At 41.6% G+C, this 24114-nt stretch overlaps 1 protein-coding gene across 2 annotated transcripts in view; it reads left to right on the forward strand.

The window, feature by feature from the left end:
• The window catches only part of GPC6 (glypican 6), an 826581-nt gene that overhangs the window by 250708 nt on the left and 551759 nt on the right, over positions 1-24114 (forward strand). For both annotated transcript variants that reach the window (XM_082218698.1, XM_082218699.1), the window contains exon 2: positions 1718-1876. In XM_082218698.1, the coding sequence (XP_082074824.1) occupies positions 1718-1876 (159 nt within the window). The remainder of the gene's footprint in view (positions 1-1717; positions 1877-24114) is intronic.

The raw sequence follows: 24114 nt of genomic DNA on the forward strand, positions 1-24114 counted from the left end.
ACCCCATTGGACTACCACCCAGAGAGGTGGAGTCAGTTATAATCAGAAGTCAATGCCTAAGCCAATACCGCTCACGTGATTGTAATTCAATAAAGTTGTGGCCAAAATTCACCCCAAAACTAAAATATGTGTCTGAGTGAAGTTAATTTTGGGGTGGGTCCTGGGGGCCTCGGGGCGCAAAAGTTAGGCACTGAATAATATGTAAGCCCTTGTCTTGCCTCTGTGCATTAAAAGAGCATGTTGAGATTTTAATCAGCATGGTTTGTGCTGAAAGTAAAACATTTACATTGGCACATGTGTAGCTCTTCTCACAGTCAGGGAATTTATTATATTTCTCAAGGGGACAGTGGATTTTTCTCCTTTTTGCAAGCCAGCCTAAATATTTCTGACAACCAGAGAACAGCACCAATTGGAAATTCACGGTTCATGTAGTAATAACCGAGTATTTTAATTTCATGAGCTAAATAATGGGCATCCACTTGTAGCCTCCATTGAAGAAACCAATACTGTCAAGAGCAGTAGCATGGTACACCAAGAGATAAATCTGGGGAACTGAATGAAAATCATTACTTCTCTATTGCTTTTCTTTTGTGTAGCATAAACATTAATTAAATACTTCATTGCATTTTTACTTACAATGATGTGTGTCTAACAGGAAATCTGCTTTTGTTTATGAGAACTTGTGACAGTCAGACGTTGCTATTAAAATGCAAAAGATGAAGCCAGAATTGAGCTTAAGCTCTAATATATAGGCACACAAATATTAAAGTGTAATAAAACATAAAACATTTAAAAGTTCTCTATATTGGGCTGCTAAAAGTTGTGTAGTTATTTATCTCCTTGACATCTGATGGGAGGGCATTCCACAGGATGGACACCTCTACTGAGAAGATCCACAACTGATGTACAGTCCTACCTTGGAAGTCGAACGGAATCCATTCCGGAAGGCCGTTTGACTTCCAAAATGTTTGAAAACCAAATTGCAGCTTCTGATAGGCTGCAGGAAGTTCCTGCAGTCAATCAGAAGCCACGGAAGCCTTGTTGGATGTTCAGGTTCCAAAAGAACGTTCACAAACCGGAACAATCACTTCCGGGTTTGCGGCATTCAGGATGCAAGATGCCCGAGTTCAAGGGCATTCGACAACCAATGTATGACTGCATTTCTCTTTGTCTGGCCAATATTGGAGGTGCATTTACCAGAGGTGTTAGAGAGGGCTTTCTCAGTGGTATTTCCAAGATCCAGGGACTCACTTATTAGTTAGGGCCCTTTTCTGCTAGCTTTCTTTCAGCTGGCAAAGACCTTCCTTATTTAGATGTCCTGGAGTGTGAAAATTGTGGCTTTGTGACCTTTGACCTTATTTCATGCAGCCCATTTCATATGGAGGAGGAGGAGGAGGAGGAGGAGGAGGAGACTGGGATAGAGAAGGAGATTGGAAGGGGGGTTTGGTCTTCCCTGTTAGCATGTCCGATTTCTCCCCCTCCCTCCGTTCCTCAGCCAGCCAACAAAAGGCAAGCAAAGAAGTAAAAAATGTTCTGCTCAGATATCTGAATATGTACAGGTAATATGCATAGGTTTGGGTACTGATGCCTCCGGTATGGATATGTGAAATTTCACATAGCGAATGTTCGTAAAGTGGGACCAGTGTGTGCATATGAACAGGGATGTACATTTTGCATGCCTTCATTCATACGTTGCGTTCATTTATGTTTATTGCAGGGGAACATTTGAGAATCTGCCCTCAGGAATATACATGCTGCACATCAGAAATGGAAGACAAGTTAAGCCAGCAAAGCAAACTGGAATTTGAGAACTTGGTGGAGGAGACAAGTCATTTTGTGCGCACAACCTTTGTGTCGAGGCACAAGAAATTTGATGGTGAGTAGCACGTTATATTTTGCTTATTCTTGGAGCCAATCTACACAGTCATCCACGAAACTGTGCATAATGTAGACAGCCTATTTTACTTCAAGTGGCAGATAAAAGATGCTCTCCCGTGGAAAATCATTTTCCGAACTTACAAAACAAACATGTCATAGATAAGGCCAGGCTATTATCTTCTTCTTTAGCATACTAGTTTTATATGTACATGATGCTTTTAAAATAGGGCAGCCAAACATTTGATTTGATTTGATTTGATCCAAACACCTGCAGTCTGAACGATACCATCCAGCAATAGATAACCATATGAGACTGTTGATCATGTGTGTCACATCATAAAAGGCTCAATCAATTAATCCATTGTACGGTCAGATTCCTTACTTGGAATCCCCTAGTTTATCATAGGATACCACTTATTCAGAATGAATGTTAATTGTATTTTCCAGGCAATTAGATATCAGATTCAGTTGTTGTCCTGCTAGGATAAGAGCGTCCTTTAAAGCTGGCATCCCTTATCTGTAATTATTCCTGTTAATCCCAATGATATGAAAGAATGGGCTGCTGAGAGATGAAAGACTTGCACACTGTTTAAAACAGCACATGGATGAAATATTAGGTCCGTCTCACTTGATATGCCATGGCCCCTTTCCCTATTTGTTTGCCTGAATGGGCACATTTACATTTTGCAAAATAATCCATGGGTGCTGCGGGGGCTTGGCTAAGCTCTTGCTGGAATATGATGCCTAGGGTTTGCTCTGAAAATGATACTAATAAACATCCTTTATGAAGTGAAATGTCCCTCATGAGGACCATGATAGGACTACTATGGTGGATGCAGAACCCTGGCCAGAAAGTAGATTGATAGATAAACTTTATTCGCATTAGCCAACTGCCATAGCAACATAAAACAAGCAATATATACAATTAAAAAGACGACAATGGGTAAAAAGGGCAATCAAGTGACCAAGATTATCGTTCAGATAGTGGCCCTTAATCTCATTGCACCCTTGGAAAAAACCTAAACGACAAAACAGATCCTAAATGAGCCAGCCAGACCATCACAAACAAGATCCATCAATTTTAAAAATGAAAGATACATCCTGCCTTGATATTCCACCTCCTACAAGAGACAGTGAGGACTCCGTTTCTGCTGAAGAGCACGCTTTAATAAACCATTTCTGGTCATTGCAGCCCTCAGCTCAAAATGAAATCTTGGATAGACTAGACATACTCAGAAGCCAGAAAGTAGAAAAATAAGTCATTGTTCTACACACCTTATTCTAAAGCTATTAAGCTTTGGGGGGGTTTTAAACTTACTTTCCCCGATAGCACACAACTTTTGCCATTAATATATAAAAACGAAAGTGTTTGATTCCCAAGGGACTTATATCTCTTCCCAGGATGAATGAAGATTGCAGTGTTGCCACCCCGAGAGAAATATCCTTTGTCAATATGACCAGAGATGCTCTTTTCTAACCGAATCTACAAGCGCAGAAAAAGATCGAATTCTCACACTTGCCTTATGACATGGTTGCCCAGTGCACTTGTAGTGAGGTGACTTTATACTTCCTTTTGTTGCGTTCCGAATCACTCCAGAGAGATTGTCGCGTCCTCCAGAGTCAAAGTAAAAGATGATTCAGCAGCTTTGCAGGGGTTGAAGCACATTTTCCCTTTCTTCTGTCAGAGGGGATGAGTTCATTGTGGATATTTTCATTCTCTCCATCAAAGCATATGCTGAAATTATGTAGGAGGAAGAAAATTGTGTTGATTCATGGAAGGATGAACAATGCTACTCTATTTATGCTGAAACTTTTAGTACTCATTTCATCACATAATTGGCGTGCAGTTTTGGAAGAGCCTTTTCATGGGATATGCAGCAAATTGCAATAGATAGAAGCAAAAGGTAGAAACCGATCACCTGAATGCGGTGCCTTTTTGGTGGAAGGAAACTCAAACAGTTAGGGAAATTTACCAGCAGAGATGTCACACAGATGGCTTTTGTGCTTAGCTTCTGAATAGCCCTTATTTATTGTCTAGTACATTTCAGAATCATAGTTATTATTGTGATTGTGCTGCGGGGGTTTTTTTTGGGGGGGGGAGCCATAGCAGAAAAGCACTCAGTGACAGCTCAGTATATTTTGCTGCCTAAAACCTAATCTGGCATTCCAAAATAGTGGTTGAAGGGTAGAAGATTCTGTTGTCTCTCTCCACCCCTTTCTCACTACTAGTAATACTTCTCCTCCAAGTTCAAGCTAACTAGTGGGGTAGGAGAGCTGAAAATAATGCCAATATATTTCACATCTGGAAACTAATGCGCCCCTTGGGTTTCAGATAGTACATGGGTAAAGGTAAAGGTACCCCTGCCCGAACGGGCCAGTCTTGACAGACTCTGGGGTTTGTGCGCCCATCTCACTCAAGAGGCCGGGGGCCAGCGCTGTCCGGAGACACTTCCGGGTCACGTGGCCAGCATGACAAAGCTGCATCTGGCGAGCCAGCGCAGCACATGGAACGCCGTTTACCTTCCCGCTGGTAAGCGGTACCTATTTATCTACTTGCACCCGGGGGTGCTTTCGAACTGCTAGGTTGGCAGGCGCTGGGACCGAGCAGCGGGAGCGCACCCCACCGCGGGGATTCGAACCGCCGACCTTTCGATTGGCAAGCCCTAGGCGCTGAGGCTTTTACCCACAGCGCCACCCGCGTCCCTAGTACATGGGTAGACAAGTCTAAAAAGCCTGGGACACAAATTTTCATGGCCCTCTAGCAGCTATGGTGGCTCATTTACTGGAATTAATGTACAGTGGTACCTTGGGTTAAGTACTTAATTCGTTCCGGAGGTCCGTTCTTAACCTGAAACTGTTCTTAACCTGAAGCACCACTTTAGCTAATGGGGCCTCCCGCTGCCGCCGCGCTGCCGGAGCCCGATTTCTGTTCTTATCCTGAAGCAAAGTTCTTCACCTGAAGCACTATTTCTGGGTTAGCGGAGTTTGTAACCTGAAGCATATGTAACCCAAGGCACCACTGTATTTAGTGTTAACTATGGAAGTGTATAATTGATGCTGACCAAATTAAACCTCCTGATGTATGTTTTGCTCTAGAAGGCTTAGTTTGGTCAAAATCGAGTGCAGTAGTACCTTGGATCTCAAATGCCTTGCGAATTGCACGTTTTGGCTCCCGTGGGAGTAAATGTTCCGGTTTGCGAACATTCTTTGGAACCCGAATGTCTGACATGACTTCACCAGCTTCCAACTGGCTGCAGAAGCCTCCTGCAGTTAATCGGAAGCCACGTCTTGGTTTCCAAACGTTTTGGAAGTCAAATGGACTTCTGGAACGGATTCCGTTCAACTTCCGAGATACCACTGTATACACTTTCAGAGTTAACACTAAATACATTACTTATGATTAACAAGTATTCATAGCTGCTAGAGGGCCATGTAAAATTGTTTGCGGCGCTTTAAAAACTCGTCTACCCATGTACTATCTGAAACCCAAGGAGCGCATTGGTTGCCAGGTTTGCCATTTTTTCAGCTCTCCTACCCAACTAAACAGGATTAGTAGTGGACCATCTACGTCCCTTTGAAAGCTTTGAAATATCAGAATATGCATCACCCTACAATAGCCTTCTGGCTTCTTTGCGAAATCTGTTTCCCTGTTTATTGTAGTGAGTAGGACTTGCCGTTTTGTCCTACATAAAGTCAGGAGTAGAAAGCTGATGGAGGACCGAAGGAAGTATGAGACCAAATTACACCAGCTGTACACTTTTCTGTTGCTCTGGAGCATTTAAAGGAAAACATGTGCTCTCCAGGTTGACAGCTGGCTGCCAACCATCTATGCCACATACAGCAACAGTGAGCCACAACTTTAGAACTATTATTTAGCCTCAGAATAACATCAAGCACTTCCAAATGTCCTGACATCAAGTGCCTCAAGTAAAGGAGCACTGGAGCAAATCAGCTGATATTCTTTCATCCCTGAAAGTATGTGTAGTGGTTGGGAGTTACTCGTGCGTAATCCTGCCCCGTTTGAGCATCGGATTGCCTGGTTAAACCCTCCGGACTGCGCAGCCCATCTCAGCGTGGCTGCCCTTAGTCACTCGTAGAATCTGTCTGTGGGCGTTTCTTAAAGCGCTGCCAACATAAGAGTTGTTTGACGCCCAATCGTCTCTGCCTCTCACTGCGCGGGAGTCTCCTGCGCAGGGTGGGCGTGGGCAGCGGGGTGCTTGGGCTCTCCTCGCTAACTTCCAATGAAGAGTCCTGGAGCCCCTGCACCTCCCTGTCCCGTTGCTCTCCTGGATCCCTGGTGTTACACTCATTCTCTTCCCCTTCTTCCCAGCTGAGTCTCCCCCTAGCGCTGGGACCTTCTCCTGCAGAATCAGAGACCCTCTCCTTCTCCCGTGCCTCTGATGGCAGTTCCCTGACAGTATGTATGGGACAAAGAAACATCACAATTTGCAGAGATTTGATTCACAGTTATAGCTTTGCTTGATTTTCAGGAAACAATGGGGATCTGAACTGTTTGCCCACTGAGGAACAACCCCTTACAGGACTGGACAAACAGTTGTGTTTATTAGTACTCAGACAACTCAAGGCATACCTCAAAACAGCTTAAGATATATTATCCTCCCAGAGTTGTCGTAATACTATCATCTCATTATCACCAATTCCCCCTGCATAGTGGCTTTGCTGAGCAGCTGTTTTGCAGCCAAGCCAATATCTTTTTAAAGTATTGCTCTATCAGCAGCTGAAACCAACCCACCAGAAGGGGTAATGCCATGAATGTTAATGAGCAGGCGGTATCTGTTCACTGACATTTCTTAACTAATCCTCTGAATAACTATAGGCAAATTGCAATGAGATGTTGATTTTTATTATTTTAAGGGGGGGAAACAGTTAAAGGAAAGCTGGTTACTGTCTTACTCTGCCATAGTAAGTGGAAAATAATTCCGCATTAAGTGGTTTCTACATCCAAGTGGCTAGCTTCTCAATGTGATACAGATGAAGTAAATTATATTGCTGTACATGTGGCTCTGAAAATGTATGCGAAAAACATAAATGCAGAAAACCAGAGGGACTAGCTTCCCAAATGTTATGAGAATGTCTTCAATTAAATCAGTCTTTTTCAACCTGTTGCCTCCAGATGTTTGTGGACTGCAACTTCCAGTATCCCTGAGCTTTAGTCTTAGAATATATAAGACAAAAGCACGGTTTTTCCTCATTATCAATACAGTTGACCTTCCAGATACGAACTTAATTTGTTCTGGGGGTCCAGTCGCACCCCAAAAATTACGTAAATAGAGTGTGTGTAATAAGGTTTGTTTTGAATTGGAAGGCTTTATGATGGGTTTTGAGAAGTTTAAAACTTTTCAGAAGTGTGTGTGTGAGGGAAATGTTTTCACGGCTTATGCATGTGATTTCTTTTAATTGAAAGGTTGATACTGGTTTTTAACCAGCGAAAAGTTGGCAGGGATGTGTGTGCAGATTGAAATAACATTTGATGAATTCTACATTCCTGGATAGAAATAAGTTTGAAAGTGACAAAAACTTCTCTCATATAGAGAAATGCAGTAGAACTTCACAGCACTTTTAGTATGTTTGCTTAACTATACCTACTTTCTGCGTCATGCATCAATTTTGTTCCAATTTCTTTTGCGCATTGAATAATTTCTTTCAAAATGTGTCAGTGTTGTCAATAATAAAAATAATACTAGCATTCCCTCCAACATTCCTTCAATGGAAATAGGAACGTCCCATTCCATAATGATAATTTTACTGTTTATGCCCCACACATCTTCCTGGGTTAGCCCAGCCACTCTGAGCAGCGTCTAACACATCTAAAGACATACTGTATTTTTTCGTGTATAAGACTAGGGTGTTTTTTTTTACCAAAAAAATAGGTTTAAAATTGGGACTCGTCTTATACACAGGTAGTGCTGAGGAGGTTTTCTTAATTTGGAGTCCCTCAAAATACGTCTTATACACGGAAAAATACAGTAATAAAACATTAAACATTGGGAAAAAAAACCTTCCCTATACAGGATTGCCTTCAGATGGCTCGGGGGTCGGATAACTCCTTACCCTCAAATGTTTCTTCAATGAAAATAGGGACATGCTAAGGAAAAGTGGGACATTCCAGGATCAAATCAGATACCGGGATGGCTTCTCCAAATCAGCGATATCCCTTGATAATAGGGTCACTTGGAGGGTCTCTACTTGCCTTCTCCATCGTGGTGCCTCCCTCATCCCTTACACTCACTATATTTACATCTGTAGACCCTGTGTATTCCTGTTTCTGTCATCACAAAGAAAGCAAGGTTCCAAAATGGCAACCTCTAACATCACAGTACTTGGGGAAAAGGGAGTATGAAATGAGCCATATTTTCCTCGAAGAACTAGCTGAGTTCTCTAACCCTTTGTAGGCCTCTCTGCATGCATAGGTGTGCAGATCTGCTTCAGAAAAATGTTGCATTTCACGTAGGGTTGGGGTTTTCTGTTTTAAAATTGTATTATATTTTTATATTATCTTTGAGATTTGACACTTGCTCACAGTCCATGGATAGAGGTCAGTTATTTATTTATTTTCAGAAAGTATGCGCTCGTGTATCTTGCAGAAGTGTGAATTTCCATGGATATAGATGGCATATATAAAGGTGTCTTTTTATTGTTATGGTTGGTGCCCACCTGACATGCGAATGCTTCTAATGGTATCATCATAGGAGGTGCATCTAAGTCAGGTATATCAAGTTTCAGATAAAGCAAGGATTTATGGCAATTTACTGCCCCAATTTTATACAGACTCTGGTCTCAAAACTGCACAGACAGTCACATTAGTTTGAGAAGGAGAGGCAGTAAAAGCCCCATAAAACTTGTCTGATTTATAGTTCTTTGATCTTTTCTCACTGAAATATCCAAATAGCATAAACAAAATGTCTCTTTCCCATGGAAGATTCAACAATACGATAAAGGCACCAATCCGTCGGAGTATTTGTAGAATCAAGGACTACATTTAGAAAGAGTTACCTAGGAGCATCTTTTATCACAGTAAAACAGGCCTGCTTGCTATTTATATTCTTTTCATGCAAACTTGGTTCTCAGCTAGATTGGTAAAGAAAAAGTGATTTATATGCATTGTACATGAGATATAACATTGTGCCACCAGATGGTGCCGTGGAGCCTGCTTTTCTCTACCTGTTTTCCCTGTTTAAATTTACAACACATTTAAATGAAACACTTCTTTGAAATGCAGGACTTGATGTCCTTGCACAGGGCCTGTAAGACAGAGCTATTCCACCTGGCCTTCAATTTGAATTAGCCTGATCGTCTATTCCCTTTTCCCTTTCCTCTTCTATGAAGAAACCCTTTCTGGGACCCCACATTTAAATTCTTCCCTGGTCTCCTTGCTGGCCCTAGTAGGACCAACTTGACCAGTTAGCCCTGGTGATCATTTGATGTCTACTGACTGGGGTTTTTTTCCCTTTCTTCCCAAAATGACCTCTGAATTTTTGAATTATATTGATATTGATGCTGCACTTTATGGTTGTATTTTATGCTGTTTTAAAGTTGCATTTTAATCATTGTTTCATATTTGCTGTTAGCTGCCCTGAGCCTGGTTTTTAAACCAGGAAGGGCGGGGTATAAATAAATTATTATTATTATTATTATTATTATTATTATTATTATTATTATTATTATTGTGTCCAGTTCTAGCCCTGGATAACCTGTGACACCCAATTCAGAGTGGTTAATGATGTCCTTGTAAGTGGTAACACTGCATGCAAGTGACATTTAGGTTGTAGCTGCACTAAGAAAATCTAAACCTATATCTAATGGAAGGTTCTCTGAACATAATCCAGTGTTTGCCCTCTGTAGTAAAGCTTGTCATATTGCCTTCCTTAAGAAGAGCCCTGCTAGATCACATCAAAGGGCCCATCTAGTCCAACAACCCATTCTCACAGCGACCAACCAAATGCCTACAGAACATGGGTGGCACTGTGGTCTAAACCACCGAGCCTCTTGGGCTTGCCGATCAGAAGGTTGGTGGTTCGAATTCCCTTGAGGGAGTGAGCTCCCGTTGCTCTGTCCCGGCTCCTGCCAACCTAGCAGTTTGAAAGCATGCCAGTGCAAGTAGATAAATAGGTACCACTGTGGCGGGAAGGTAAATGGCATTTTCATGTACTGTGGCTTCTGTCACAGTGTTCCATTGTCCCCGAAGCAGTTTAGTCATGCTGGCCACATGACCCAGAAAGCTGTCTGTGGACAAACGCCGGCTCCCTCAGCCTGAAAGCGAGATGAGCACCACAAACCAATAGTTGCCTTTGACCAGACTTCCCCTTCCAGGGGGTCCTTTACCTTTACCTTTTTCCTTTCTAGGACCTGAGCAGGATTGACCCGAGTGAAACAGCTCTCTCCCTACTTGCAATTTGAAATAACTAGTATTCAGAGGCATAGTGCCTTCAACCCTGGAGGCAGAACACATCTACAGTAGCTAATAGCCATTGACAGCCTTATCCTCCATGATTTTTGATTAATCTGATAATAACTTCCGCTGGGAAACATGACCACGCAGGACTAGCTTACAGCTCCATTCACAAATGCATATCCATCATCTAATGGACTATAACAGAACACAGTCACCTGCAGCTGCGAAGGAGTCATTGCAGATCAAATGCTACAGGTATACAAATGTAATTAATAAATATTAAATCTCATCTCAGATACCTCACCAGAGGAAGATGCTCAGGAGGCCAAGCCCCTAACCTTGATAAAAATGGGCAAAGAGTCAATTAATAAGCTTGCGGGCCAAGGTGCAGAATTCAAAAGAATTAGGGTCTGTGCCACAGAAGAATGAAGTGCAAAAGGTAGCTCCAAAAACATTAACCTTATTTGTATCTTGGCAGACAGCCATTGCTTGACTGGCATCAGAAGTTTGTTTCTTTAACTACGTGTCAGCAGGAGGTATGACCTTACAGGGTTTTCTTTCTCCTAAAGACAGATACAATTCTTTGTAGCGGACAATTTCTTATGTGTTCAGCACATGATTAACCATGGGTTTCCCATGATTATCCTGACATAGCCCTGGAAACTTCCATTCATGCTCCTGTTCACCAATAGACCAGATAGCCTTGCAACAATTAAAACAGGTCTCCTCATTTTCTGTTGGCAAAATGCACCAGGGCTGATGGTGTGCGTATTTAATTACGGCTGAGATACTGACCTGAACTCTGGATAGTATTTTACCATGAAAGGCCTAATCTGAAAAGAGATCTAGATTATTAAGACACACTGGGCTGAACATCTAAAGCTGCCTAACCTTTCTAACTGGATTAACATATTTGTTCAGTGGGTAACATGGGAAGATGACTGCTCTGCTCTCTTGATCGGTTCTGTTCTGGCATAATTAGAGAGAATGGCAATCTCCCTCAATTAAAATTCCCATTTATGTCCGGTTGGAAAATATACTGTCACCTATCTTAATGGGGCAGAAAGGTCACAGTCTGTAGCATATGAGGGGGTGGCTGTGAATAACCAACTTCGACTTTTAGTAGGAAGTATTAATTAAACATGGAATAACAAGTTATCCAAAGGCATTTAAAGAGAGATTTTTCAAGCAGGACACCCAGGTTATTTATAATTTGTAAACCAGGTAATTGCAGTCTGGAATAGCATATCCCAATACTCTTATTTTTGGTGAATGACTACTTCACCACTACAAGAGAGAACTTTTATTTCAGAGGCATTGTTCTGTGAATGTCTAAATAATTTCATTTAAATTTGTGTGTAGAAACCGTGAAATAATATTTGCTAGGTATTCCAGTACTAAAAAGAACTGAAGACACACATTGGTGTCCACCCCCAGCTGAGTCATATTTGTCAAGTGTGGAGCTTTATTTTGTTAATTTTGTAAAGTAAGCTTCTGGTTCTTGTGGAAGTTGAGAGATGAGGCACCACATGCAGAAATCTTTTGATTTATGAGAAACTAGCCTGCTCCTGCCTCTTAGTGATTTTAGCCACTGACTAAAGTCATAAAATTGATTGACTTTTAGCAGAGCATATCTAGTTATCTAGGGCTGACTAGAGTGAAACACCAAGTGGGATCATCTTAATAGATGGTCCTGGTTGCGGGCTGGCCCTCAACCCAGTCCCTCTACCCATCACCCTCACGCCAGGGTGGCACCACGATTTGAATGGGTGATTGTGGGGAATGTATAAAATGTATAAAATGTATAAAAGTGGCAGCGCAATGTGTGCCAAGCACCTGCTTCACACTGCTGAATACCCGCCCAACCTCCCTTTAATTTAATTGTCCTCTGGCCTTGTTTGGACTTTGGCTGGTTGCCCATTTTGGGTCGGGGACCAGGTAGGAATTTTTCCATTTGGCGAATTGGCACTGGCCACTTGGTTTTTGCCTACCTCTTAGCAACCAAGGGACGTGGGTGGTGCTGTGGGTTAAACCACAGAGCCTAGGGTTTGCCGATCAGAAGGTCAGCGGTTCGAATCCCCGCAACGGGGTGAGCTCCCGTTGCTCGGTCCCTGCTCCTGCCAACCTAGCAGTTCGAAAGCACGTCAAAGTGCAAGTAGATAAATAGGTACTGCTCCGGCGGGAAGGTAAACGGCATTTCTGTGCGTTGCTCTGGTTCTCCAGAAGCGGCTTAGTCATGCTGGCCACATGGCCTGGAAGCTGTACGCCGGCTCCCTCGGCCAATAAAGCGAGATGAGAGCCGCAACCCCAGAGTTGATCACGACTGGACCTAATGGTCAGGGGTCCCTTTAACTTTACCTTTACTAGCAATCATCACAACTTTGTAAGGTTTGGCAGTTAGGCATTGGCTTATTGTTGAGTGGTGGAGGGGAGGTCGTCCATCGCCTCCCCCTCCATTTCAAGGGTATTCTGTTAAAGGAATCTGGAGCCTGTATCCTGTCCGAAGTCCGCTTGAGGGGCTAGGGCCATGCCAGGCCTCTGGGAACACCAGGGGAGATGCAGGTTGGTTCCCCCAAAGCAGTTTCCCTTTGGGTGGTTTACCCTTACAGACTTCCTGCAAAGGGGGCAGGAGTCAGATATAGTCTTGCCAATGCCTAAGCCAATACCGCTCTCATTCCTGTAATCAATAAAGTTCTGGCCAAAATAATTGCCCAATAAACTTTTTAAAAAAATCTGTGTCTGTGTGAATTTCTTTATGTTAATGGGGGGTTGGCTTGAGGGTCTTGCCACGCAATTGCCTAGGCTCTAGAGAAGGGACTTCCTCGGTTTATTTTTAAGCCTTTTATTTTGGGGAACTGATTGTTGTCCCACATTCTGTTATTCAGAATGTTAGTGCAGCTGTGATGGGGAGTATCATAAAAGCACAAGGTAGCAGCAAAGACAGGTGCTTATGATATTCCTAATGGGTCTTATTTCATACCAAAAATATGATTCCCACTGCCCTCTGAGTTTGCAAATATTTAAAAACCATTAACTAATCACTCTGCTAATGCTACCTCAAAAAGCACCCATCACAGCTATTTTTCGGGTGGGGAAATTAGAGTGGTGTGTGGCAGTGCTGTTATTCTGGAGTTTGGGGTGGATTTTTTTTTTTAGGAAATGGAAAGATGCTGTGAATTTGACTACAGCAGCAGTGCAATTAAGTAAGAGCTGGATGGGAAAATGGGATCCAGAAAAATAATGAAGGTTTCCAGGGTGCTAGGTCTACCCATTTAGATATGATGGAGGGATAGACAAAAACTGCAAGTTTCTCAGAGGCAAATAGGAACTTCGGAGGAACAATTTTCATCAAGATCATAATGGGGAATGTGGGGAACAGGGTTGAAACTGCCCCTACACAACTGCTGTGAACTCAGTTATTACCAGCCCCTGCAGCTGCTTTTTGCACTCTAAGAGACTGAGCACAATAAGTGCAAAGACACATTAAACATCATGTCTAGTATGGCAGGGATCCTGTATATGGTGCATAGGCTGCCTCTGGCTTGCCAATCCTGGGCTGCAATTGCTTTGCCATTCAACCCCAGGCCAGTAATTTCAGGCAAGAGGGAATCCTTTCCTGCAAGAGTCTGCCTTCCAACATTTCACAGATGAAAATAGACAAATGCTTGTAATGTTCTTATTCTAATACCAAGGTTCACTGCCTGAGCTGCTGCTCCCATTATTATACATGGTTGAAGACTCGACTCCGACATATTTCATCAGTAATAGCCTCTTCTGCACTGTTTTAAGTTTGGCTTAATATATGCTAGGATATGACACAACTATCCTATTGTAAGTGGGCTTTATTAGCCAGTAAAATGGAACACAATAAGCTATATGACACTTTGGTGCCCCTGTTTGTGGGTTCCACCTGTTGGGAGACAGGATGCATCCATCTCTTCTTTTATCAAAAATCTAACTAGAATAGCATTAGCATTTATTTATTTATTTATTTGCTTGGTTCTGCATCACACTGTTGACTCATGTTAAGCTTGTGGTTTAGTAAAGGCCCCTAGATCCTTTCCACCTTATATTGCTGCAGCTGTTTTTTCCCCCCTGCCTGTGTAGAATCTTACATTTGCCCCTACAGTGGTGCCTCGCAAGACGAAAATAATCCGTTCCGCGAGTCTCTTCATCTAGCGGTTTTTCCGTCTTGCGAAGCAACCCTATTAGCGGCTTAGCGGATTAGCGCTATTAGCGGTTTAGTGGATTAGCGGCTATTAAAGGCTTAGCGGCTTAGCAGCTAAAAGGCTATTAGCAGCTTAGCGGCTTAGAAAAGGGGGGGAAGCGGAAAAAAATTGGAACACTCGCAAGACGTTTTTGTCTTGCGAAGCAAGCCCATAGGGAAATTCGTCTTGCAAAGCAGCTCAAAAACAGAAAACCCTTTCGTCTAGCGGGTTTTCCGTCTTGCGAGGCATTCGTCTTGCGGTGCACCACTGTATTGAAATTCATTTTGTACGTTTTGGCCCAATTCTCCAATCTGTTAAGGTCATCCTGAATCCCGATTCTGCCTTCTGTGGCATTAGCTGCCCCTCCCAGTCATCAACACCCAATTCTATTTTTCTAGAAAAAGGAATGCTGGAATTCACCATGAACATCTCCCTTGTTCTCTTATAATGACAATGGCGCCCACCTGAGAGGTGATAGAACTCAGTTCCGGTGAGTTTCCACTGGGGAAAAAAAACCCATGTCAACATCAATGGTTTGCGCATGGATGGCAGTAGTTGGAGCAGGCAGACGGGTCCCCTGGTCACAGTCTTCCCCTCTATGGCAAAAGCATTAGTGCTTCCATCTCTGTTTATAGCAATTATTTCTAAATGTGCCTCTATGCATATAAATTAGCACATGCAATTTTTATGCTAATCTGTCTCCTCTTATTTAGTGATGGGGCCATTCTGTCTATCGGCCTAAGTGTAGGGAAACGGAAGCCTACAGAATGGCAAGTCAAACAAGTGATGCCAATGAACTTGAAAAAATTGATTCCCAAAGGCACAAAAGTGTAGCGATTAACCAGAGATAGGGACAAGAAAATAGGCTCTGTGTGTGGTAAGCAGGAACTGTTTGAGCATATAAGAAAGAACTTTGTATAAGCCACATATTTAACATTTTCCCCAAATTGAAAACCATCTTTCATTCAATAAAAGCACACAGTTCAGATCACAATAAAAAGTCAATAAAAACAATAAAACCACCAAGCACTAATGTTATAAAAGGCAGAACTCTTACAGAAACACTGTGGAGGGGGGGGGTGTAGCTTGGACTAGTACCTAGAAACTAAAAATGAATCTGTGGAGGTCTGATAATCCCTATACCACTTTCAACTGTATAGTAAGCTCTTGTGGCATTCAAAGTACGTTAAAAGATACCAGATAACTGGGCTAGTAAACCGCTTTAGTGCAGGTGGAAATTCATGATTAAATGTTCGTTCATTTAAAAAAAAAACAGCAACACATGTAAAGCCAGCATGTTAGGGACCTTTTAAGTGATAAACAGTCAAGGACTTTTTGTATAGAGAACATTAAGTCACACGGATTCTAATGTACAGTGTGAACTGTGAAGTGAAAAAAACAAGCTTACCACTTTGCAGTTGTTGGGGAAGTGAATGAGCCTGCTCATGGATACTGATGTATCACATTATTATTATTTGCCTCTGTTTGCTTTTTCCAAAATCTTTTAAATAAATATTGGTCACTTCCAAACGGCCAGTTTGATGAGTATTCATCCTTATTTGTTGGTGGAGAGATATCCTTATTTGTTGGTGGAGAGATTAGGTAACATTGTGTTATAGGAGTTAGCCCATACTTTCCACTGCATTTCCCACCAAATTCATCACAAATAGTTTAAGTCCATTTCGGGGGCCTAATCTGGCCCGCCGGTCAATTTAATCTGGCCCCTGGGGCAGTTTATTTCCTGGGGTAAAATTCTAAAAAAAAAATAACCCTCAACAACTTCAACCCTAAGAAAAGCTCAACAACTTCATTCCTAAAAAAAATCACCACTGGTTAGGAGAAGTGGGCTTGTTTTGTGAGAGCTCCAGACTATCTTTCATTGTGCAACCTGAATTTGCTGGGATGTGAATGACTCCCACCTGAAAAATAGTGACAGTCTGGAAGCGCTCATCATCTTTCCAATGTGCAATGTCTCCATTTCTCTGCATCCTTTTCCCCATTGTATTTCTGGTATCCCTGTCACCTCCCCTGATTTTCTTTTTTTTTTGGGGGGGGGGTGTTCCAATTTAGTTAATGTGATGTTTTAATCTTGCTTATGGATGATCTTAACATAAAGCATCTACTATTCATTAAGGATTTGCTTCTAACAATAAAGCATCACTATTCATTTGGGCTATGCTTCTAACAAAGATCATGAAAGTGCTGATAGTCTGCCATAACCTATTTCCTCTCATTGCCATCCACAAATATTTTCAAACAAACATGTTCTGTATACATTACAACGAAACCTCAATAGATCTTTGAACTTTACGTTTATCACCAATTAATGTAGGAATGTTGTCAGGGAGAGCTGGCACTATAATCACATATCAGTATTTCAATTTTCAAACCCTTTTCAAATCTCCAGGAAAAAATGTACCATGATTTGTTGTGGTGATTGTTAAATTTAACTGGGTATCACTGTTTATGCCTTTGGTTAGCCAATCAAAGCTGGCTCTTATTTTCTCCATGTTAATATGTCGGTCTTGTTGGATTGTAGTTTTTGGCTGCTTTTATGGTGACCCTTTATCCTTCAGGAATCTTAAGTTTGTTTCTGTTCTCCCAATCTTCTAACAATCGTTGGGATATTGGCAGCATATTACATGCTCCATCCCTCTATTTTACATCCTTCCTTCCCTTTATGGGGTTTTCATTGGATCTATGCATAGACAGCACAAGCATTGGTGCAAATACAGTGCTGGGTGTGGGTGGCGTTGTGGGTTAAACCACAGAGCCTAGGACTTGCCGATCAGAAGGTTGGAGGTTCGAATCCCCACGATGGGGTGAGCTCCCGTTGCTCGGTCCCTGCTCCTGCCAACCTAGCAGTTTGAAAGCACGTCAAAGTGCAAGTAGATAAATAGATACTGCTCCGGCGGGAAGGTAAACGGCATTTCCGTGCACTGCTCTTGTTCACCAGAAGCGGCTTAGTCATTCTGGCCACATGACCTGGAAGCTGTATGCTGGCTCCCTTGGCCAGTAAAATGAGATAAGCGCCGTAACCCCAGAGTCGGCCACGACTGGACCTAATGGTCAGGGGTCTCTTTACCTTTACTTTACCCATGGTTAGTTTTGAAAAGGGAAGGTGGGGGGAATTCACATTTTGTGGGATTATGAAGAAGAAGCTGAAAAGACCAACAACGAGCCTAGATGTGGACCTTTCATAGTGCAAAATATTTACTTATGGAACAGAAAGGAGGACTTGCTTATAAAATTAGTTCTGTGTCTGTCATGGAAAGTTGGTAATTCAGTTGGGTTCAACTGTAGGCATGTTTGATAACTTGCGAATCTACAGCTAACTCCCTGCCTTCCTCAGTAAGAAAAACTGCATTTTGGTTTGCCTTTATATTGCCCCTGTACAATATCCCAAAGTAGTTTCTGCCAAAGTGGCTGTTTCCTAGCCCCTTCGATCCTTTAGCTTACTTGCATTATATACACAAGGGGTCTCTTTTAATGCATTGAATTGTTTGCACAGTGTCACCCATTTGTGAAGGCTAATGAGTTTGTCATGGTTCTTTGGAGTCCAGGGTGGAATCTACACACACATAATTTTTTTTTTGAAAATATGTTTTTAAAAACTGTTTTTAAAAATCACATTGAATTTTCCATCTAGCATCGCATTGTATATTGCACTTAAAACACATGCAAAACATTTTATTTGCAGCAGTATATCTGAGTCCCAGGCTATTTTGTCTGCCAGGATTTTGATTCCTGATTCAGCTGTTGATTCCTAAAATTGATTTCGGCAGTATGTGAGAGATTACTGTCTATTACAGGACAATTCTTCAGTATTAGAATCAGCATTTTCATTGTTTCTTTAATGGGTTGTGGGGTTCCAGAGTAAGGGGATGTGTAAGGATACTGTGAAGGACTGGAGAAGCATCAAGGAACCAAATTGCAAATAAATTGTTGTGGTAACAGTTCCTGAGTAGTGCTTAAAAGAAAAGTATACATTTTCATCATTTTTTAAATGCCCATATATTTTTGCTTTACATTTCTGGACCTGCAAGACCTGGTTAGTATTAAGCCCTTTGAGTAAAGTGCTTAGTCCTCTGACTCCTGTGCTATCTAAAATCTCCAGTCTGAGTCTTTGGTATACCAAGATTCAGTATGTCATCGCAGAGGTTTTCCCTGCGAAATATTTGTGGACAGAATACCAAAATAAATACTCCCATGTCCTTTACAAAGCTATTGCTGGCAGATAGCTTATTACTTGGAATGATTGATTTGTACTTTGCCCTTTTCCATTCAATGTGTAATCTGTTTGTTTTATGCCTCTGGAACATGGTGCTGTTTATCACAGAATGGTAGAAGTGTCCATCTGCTAGCTTTTAGAACATATTTTAAACATCCTGCTGATGGGAGCCAGGCAGTTGTCCCTGTTTACAATTAATTCAGGGTGTCTGTGTAAAACGCTCCTAGACATAACACTGGGGGAAAGGAAGGATACATCATTTCAGAAGGGAAAGTCACATATTCACAGAACATATTAATAAATGCCACATGTATTGATAAACAGTTGGTCAGTTTCAACAAAGTGGACTTTGTCCAATTATTTTGTTTTTCGGGGTATTTTTACAGTATTTGCAATGATGTATATGGTTCGATTCAGACTTCTTTTAAACTACTCAGGGGATGCTTCTGCTGTTAGAGGGGGAAAAGATTCCCCCCCCCATTATTCCACTGTATATCTTAGCACCATCGCCCACACTTTTCCAGTGGACTGGAAGATCCCTGTGTGGAAAGAAGCATTGGGGGAAGCAGAAAAATAATAATAATATAATAATAATAATTTATTATTTATACCCCACCCATCTGGCTGGATTTCCCCAGCCACTCTGGGTGGCTTCCAACAAAACACTAAAATACAATAACCTATTAAACATTAAAAGCTTCCCTAAACAGGGCTGCCTTCAGATGTCTTCTAAAAGTTTGGTAGTTATTTTTCGCTTTGATATCTGTTGGGAGGGCGTTCCACAGGGCAGGTGCCACTACTGAGAAGGCCCTCTGCCTGGTTCCCTGTAACTTGGCTTCTCACAATGAGGGAACCGCCAGAAGGCCCTCGGCGCTGGACCTCAGTGTCCAGGCAGAATGATGGAGGTGGAGACGCTCCTTCAGGTATACTGGACCGAGGCCGTTTAGGGCTTTAAAGGTCAGCACCAACACTTTGAATTGTGCTCGGAAACGTACTGGGAGCCAGTGTAGGTCTTTCAAGACCAGTGTTATATGGTCTCGGCGGGCACTCCCAGTCACCAGTCTAGCTGCCGCATTCTGGATTAGTTGTAGTTTCTGGGTCACCTTCAAAGGTAGTCCCACATAGAGCTCATTGCAGAAGATATATGTTACCTCTCCTCTGACTTCAGTGCCACTCCACCGGATCAATACCCTTTCCCAGATGGAAGATTCTTTACATGCATAGAAACTGAAGTCTGAATCCAACCTATATACGGTTATAGTGGTACCTTGGTTCCTGAACGGCTTAGTTGATGAACAAATCGGCTCCTGGACACCGCAAACCTGGAAGTAAGCGTTCCGGTTTGTGAACGTTTTTTGGAGGCTGAACGTCCATTTCGGCTGTCAGCATTGTTTCTGGGGCCAATCAGCCATTCAGAAGCTGCGCCTTGGTTATCAAACGTTTTGAAAGTTGAATGGACTTCCAGAATGGATTGAGTTCGAAAACCAATATACCACTGTATTTCTATTTTAAATGAGATGATGGGTGTGACGGACATACAACTCCCAAACCGTAACAAACTTGGGGATTTTTTTTGTTGGCCTAGTTTTAGTAGGGGAACTGAAATCTGGATCCAAAGAAATGTTGCAGATAACTTATTGTGCCATATCCGAAGTATTTAACATTTCAGTGATATGTTGCTTTAAGATGTAATGCAAAAACAGTGCACATTAAACTTAGCTGTTCATTGTACAGCACAGTTCCTGCTGCTGTCTTAGTACATTTTGTAAAGTTTTTCACAATAGCATTCTCTTAACTGTGTTAGGCCTCTACATTATCCATTATCTTTATTGTGTTGGTATATGCAAACCACATACTATTAATATCGCAAGCAGTTGCAATCTATCCAGGTGGCTGAAATCCTGTGTGCAAAGTGGGACCTTCAGTAACTGGTTGGAGCCATACAGAGGTGCAAAGGTGCAGCAGTGAATTATAGCTAGATTTCCATAGTAGAGCTGGTGCTCTGTCCCAGTTCCTGCCAACCTAGCAGTTTGAAAGCACGCCAGTGCAAGTAGATAAATAGGTACCGCTGCAGTGGGAAGGTAAACAGCGTTCCTGTGCGCTCTGGTTTCCGTCACGGTGTTCCATTGCTCCAGAAGCGGTTTAGTCCTGCTGGCCACATGACCTGGAAAGCTGTCTGTGGACAAACGCCGCCTCCCTCAGCCTGAAAGCGAGATGAGCGCCGCAACCCCATAGTCGCCTTTGACTGGACTTAACCGTCCAGGGGTCCTTTACCTTTACCTTTATGGAAGAATATGGCTTGCTTCTAGGAATACAGCTTCTTCTTCAAAAAACAAAACAAACCAAAAAACAAAAAACACCAGCATCCTTATATCCCAGATCATCACTGGGCTTATCAGGAGGGACACTGTCTGTTCTCCCTCATATTTCATTGTATTTTTACAGTGTTTCATTGTATTTTTATATTCTGTTGGAAGTCGCCCACAGTGGCTGGGGCAACCCTGTCAGAGGGTCGGGTACCAATCAATCAACCATTATTATTATTATTATTATTATTATTATTATTATTATTATTATTTTCAGGAGCCCAACTGACTTCAATTTGAGATCTCATCTTAATACATTTGAGAACTTATGTATGCTCCCATTGAGCACTTACTATCCTTTTTTACATTCATATCTTCATCCGTTGATCAGGCCGATTCACTTGATCATGTTTACGAAGTGATGATCAGGCAGATCAGCTTTGTGAAAAGAATATCAAAGGTCAACTGTCATGGACAGAGCTTCCTAATCATTTATATGCCAAAGCTGCCAATGGCTGCAAGCTTATTAATTAGAAAGTTTATTATTTGACACACTTGATAAATAACACATTGACTGAGTGTTTGTTAGTATTGAGCGACTGCTTATGTTTCTGATTTTTAATATACCAGGGGAAAAGATCAATATTTGGAATATGTTACGGACACACAGCAATACACCTTGCAAAGTTACTGTTTCCAAGCATTCATCAAATCTTGAATGCTTCTGTCAGATTGAGCTCTCATGTGCAATAACAAAGTTATCTGCTTTGGGGCTGGCATTTGATCATCAGAAGTCAGAACACCACATACTTTCAAATTCACTGAATATTAAGAAATGAAAATGGAGAACTGTAATAAATCTTTATCCAGCAATGAATTTTTTTCCCTGGGACCTTAGTAACTCTTCTGGAAAAGTTTTAATTTGTTTACCCTGCATCAAAGTTGCTGCATGGCTCAGGGTATCTCTTCATCCTTTTCATGTATAACATTGAAAATTAATTGATTTAATGATCTAATAATCAAAAAATCCCTAAGATTGAATGTGGAGCTGAGACAGAATTCTTCCCAGTCAACAAACTCTGTCTTTCCCAGATGCACAATTGGGTTAGGTTCAGGGTTAGGCTTCCATTTTAATCTTGGGTTTCAAATTTCATTTACAATTAATCAATAACGCCGGTAATCTGTTTCTGGGGAAAGTGTGATTTTTTTGGGGGGGGGAGGAGATTATGGTTTCTTAGCATAGTGTTTCCTGAATGACTTGAAACAAACTGGCTATGAAGTTATGCTATTGTATTATTGCTTGTGTGATGGTTGATGGTCAGTTTTCCTCCATTTCCCCATTTTTCTTAAAATCCTGGGAAGCTTGAGTGATTTTGTCAATTTGTGGTTGTATTGTTATGGTTTTCTCTCAGTAGGTTCCAGCGGATGCAAGTGACCCCAGGCAGACTTATACCTCAGTCCTAATCACATTTACTTGGACATAAGTTCTGCTGGATCTACTGGGACTTTTCTTGCAAGAAAATCTGATTACAGTCTGAGTCTTTTGACTTAGACCTCTTGAGGTGAAACAGTGACAGGAATTTAACTCATGACAGCTGCCTCCAGCAGAAAGCAAACTTCAGAGAATTCTGTTAGAAACCACATGGCCCCTATGACAAAATCCCTGCCTCTCTTCTGTGTTTTTTTTTTTATATACATTATCTCAACACATGTAGGATTTAAAAACAGAAATAAAGTGCTTTTGAATTTTGAAAAGAAAAAAAGAATATGGAAACAATGTTCTCTTTGGTTAGAGTAGTTCATAATTGGGAATCTAGTTCGGACTTGATTACAGTGGGCTTTGTCTTTCATGAGATGTTTTTGAACTAATGTTTTCTTTGCTGTTCTCATTTCAAAAGAGGCAATTTGCTGAGTTAAAAAGTCAGAATCTGCATTTAAATGGAATGCTTTCTACACCACCACTGGAAAATTTCATTTCTGTGTGGAAGGATTATGCAGTTCCACACACTTCCTAATTCTGAATCAAGTATAAAGTAGAACGGTTTGTATTTAAATGCAGATTTTTTTAAAAAAAAAATGAATACCAACTTCATTTGACAGCAATGTGTTGAGGTTGTTTGCATTTTGTTTTTGTTTTCTATACTTAGATTACTTTTAAATATTTATTTTAATTCAAGTTTTGCTTGTGCAGTTTGTTTATTTCTTTAGAGCAGACTTATCAAACAGGTCTTCAGAGCTTCAGTGTTAATATCTGCTTATAAATAACATTCATTTGTCAGACTGGCTTTATTATGCTAAAAACAATACATTTGTTTTGTTGAAAGCACTTCTATTTCTTGCACAGAACCAGTCCCAAGAAGAGCATTGTTAGGGGCACACTGGCAGGACCAGAGTCAAAATTCAGTGTCCTGAAAACTATTGGAAGGACCTCAGAGCACAGGGGCACAGAACGAAAAAGGCCAAAGGGTTTTGAGAAGACAGTTCTCAATTTAAAGCACTATCCATTCCTTTTTCTCTTCTCTGCCCCCCCCCCGCCAAAGTTGGCAGTTTTATTAGAGGATCCCAGGCCCCATTTGTTCATTAGTTCATGCATTTATAATCTACACTATCAATTTTTAAAAAAATATCAAGGTGATATACAATATATAAGAATAAAATCAATAAAAGGCACCTACTAAAATGCCATTAAAAATCAACAAATGCTGATTGGTTAAAAAAGAGAAAAGGCATACCAGCTGGACTTGGGGAGAAGCAATCCTTGCCACAGATGTGACTTGGACCTTTAGTGACAAAGAGAGATCATGGTGTCCCCCCAAAATGTGTACCTCCTCCTTTTGGAAGGAGTGCAACCCAGAAGAAGGGGAAATGGGGGGGGGGACATAGGAAAAGTAAAAATCACTCCACCCCGGGCTTTCACATCTCTAACACTGCTCCACATAACCAGTATAATGTTTAAAAAGCACTTTATATGCCCCTTCCTCCATTTCCCTCCCTTCTTGCTCTGAGTGAGACATTTGTTCTTTGTCGGTGTTACTTTTTCAAAAGGGGTTGCACAAGTCAGCTGCTTTGACTAAAATG

The sequence above is a fragment of the Podarcis vaucheri genome (assembly GCF_965113315.1).
Source record: "Podarcis vaucheri genome assembly, chromosome: 4".
Classification (NCBI taxonomy): domain Eukaryota; kingdom Metazoa; phylum Chordata; class Lepidosauria; order Squamata; family Lacertidae; genus Podarcis; species Podarcis vaucheri.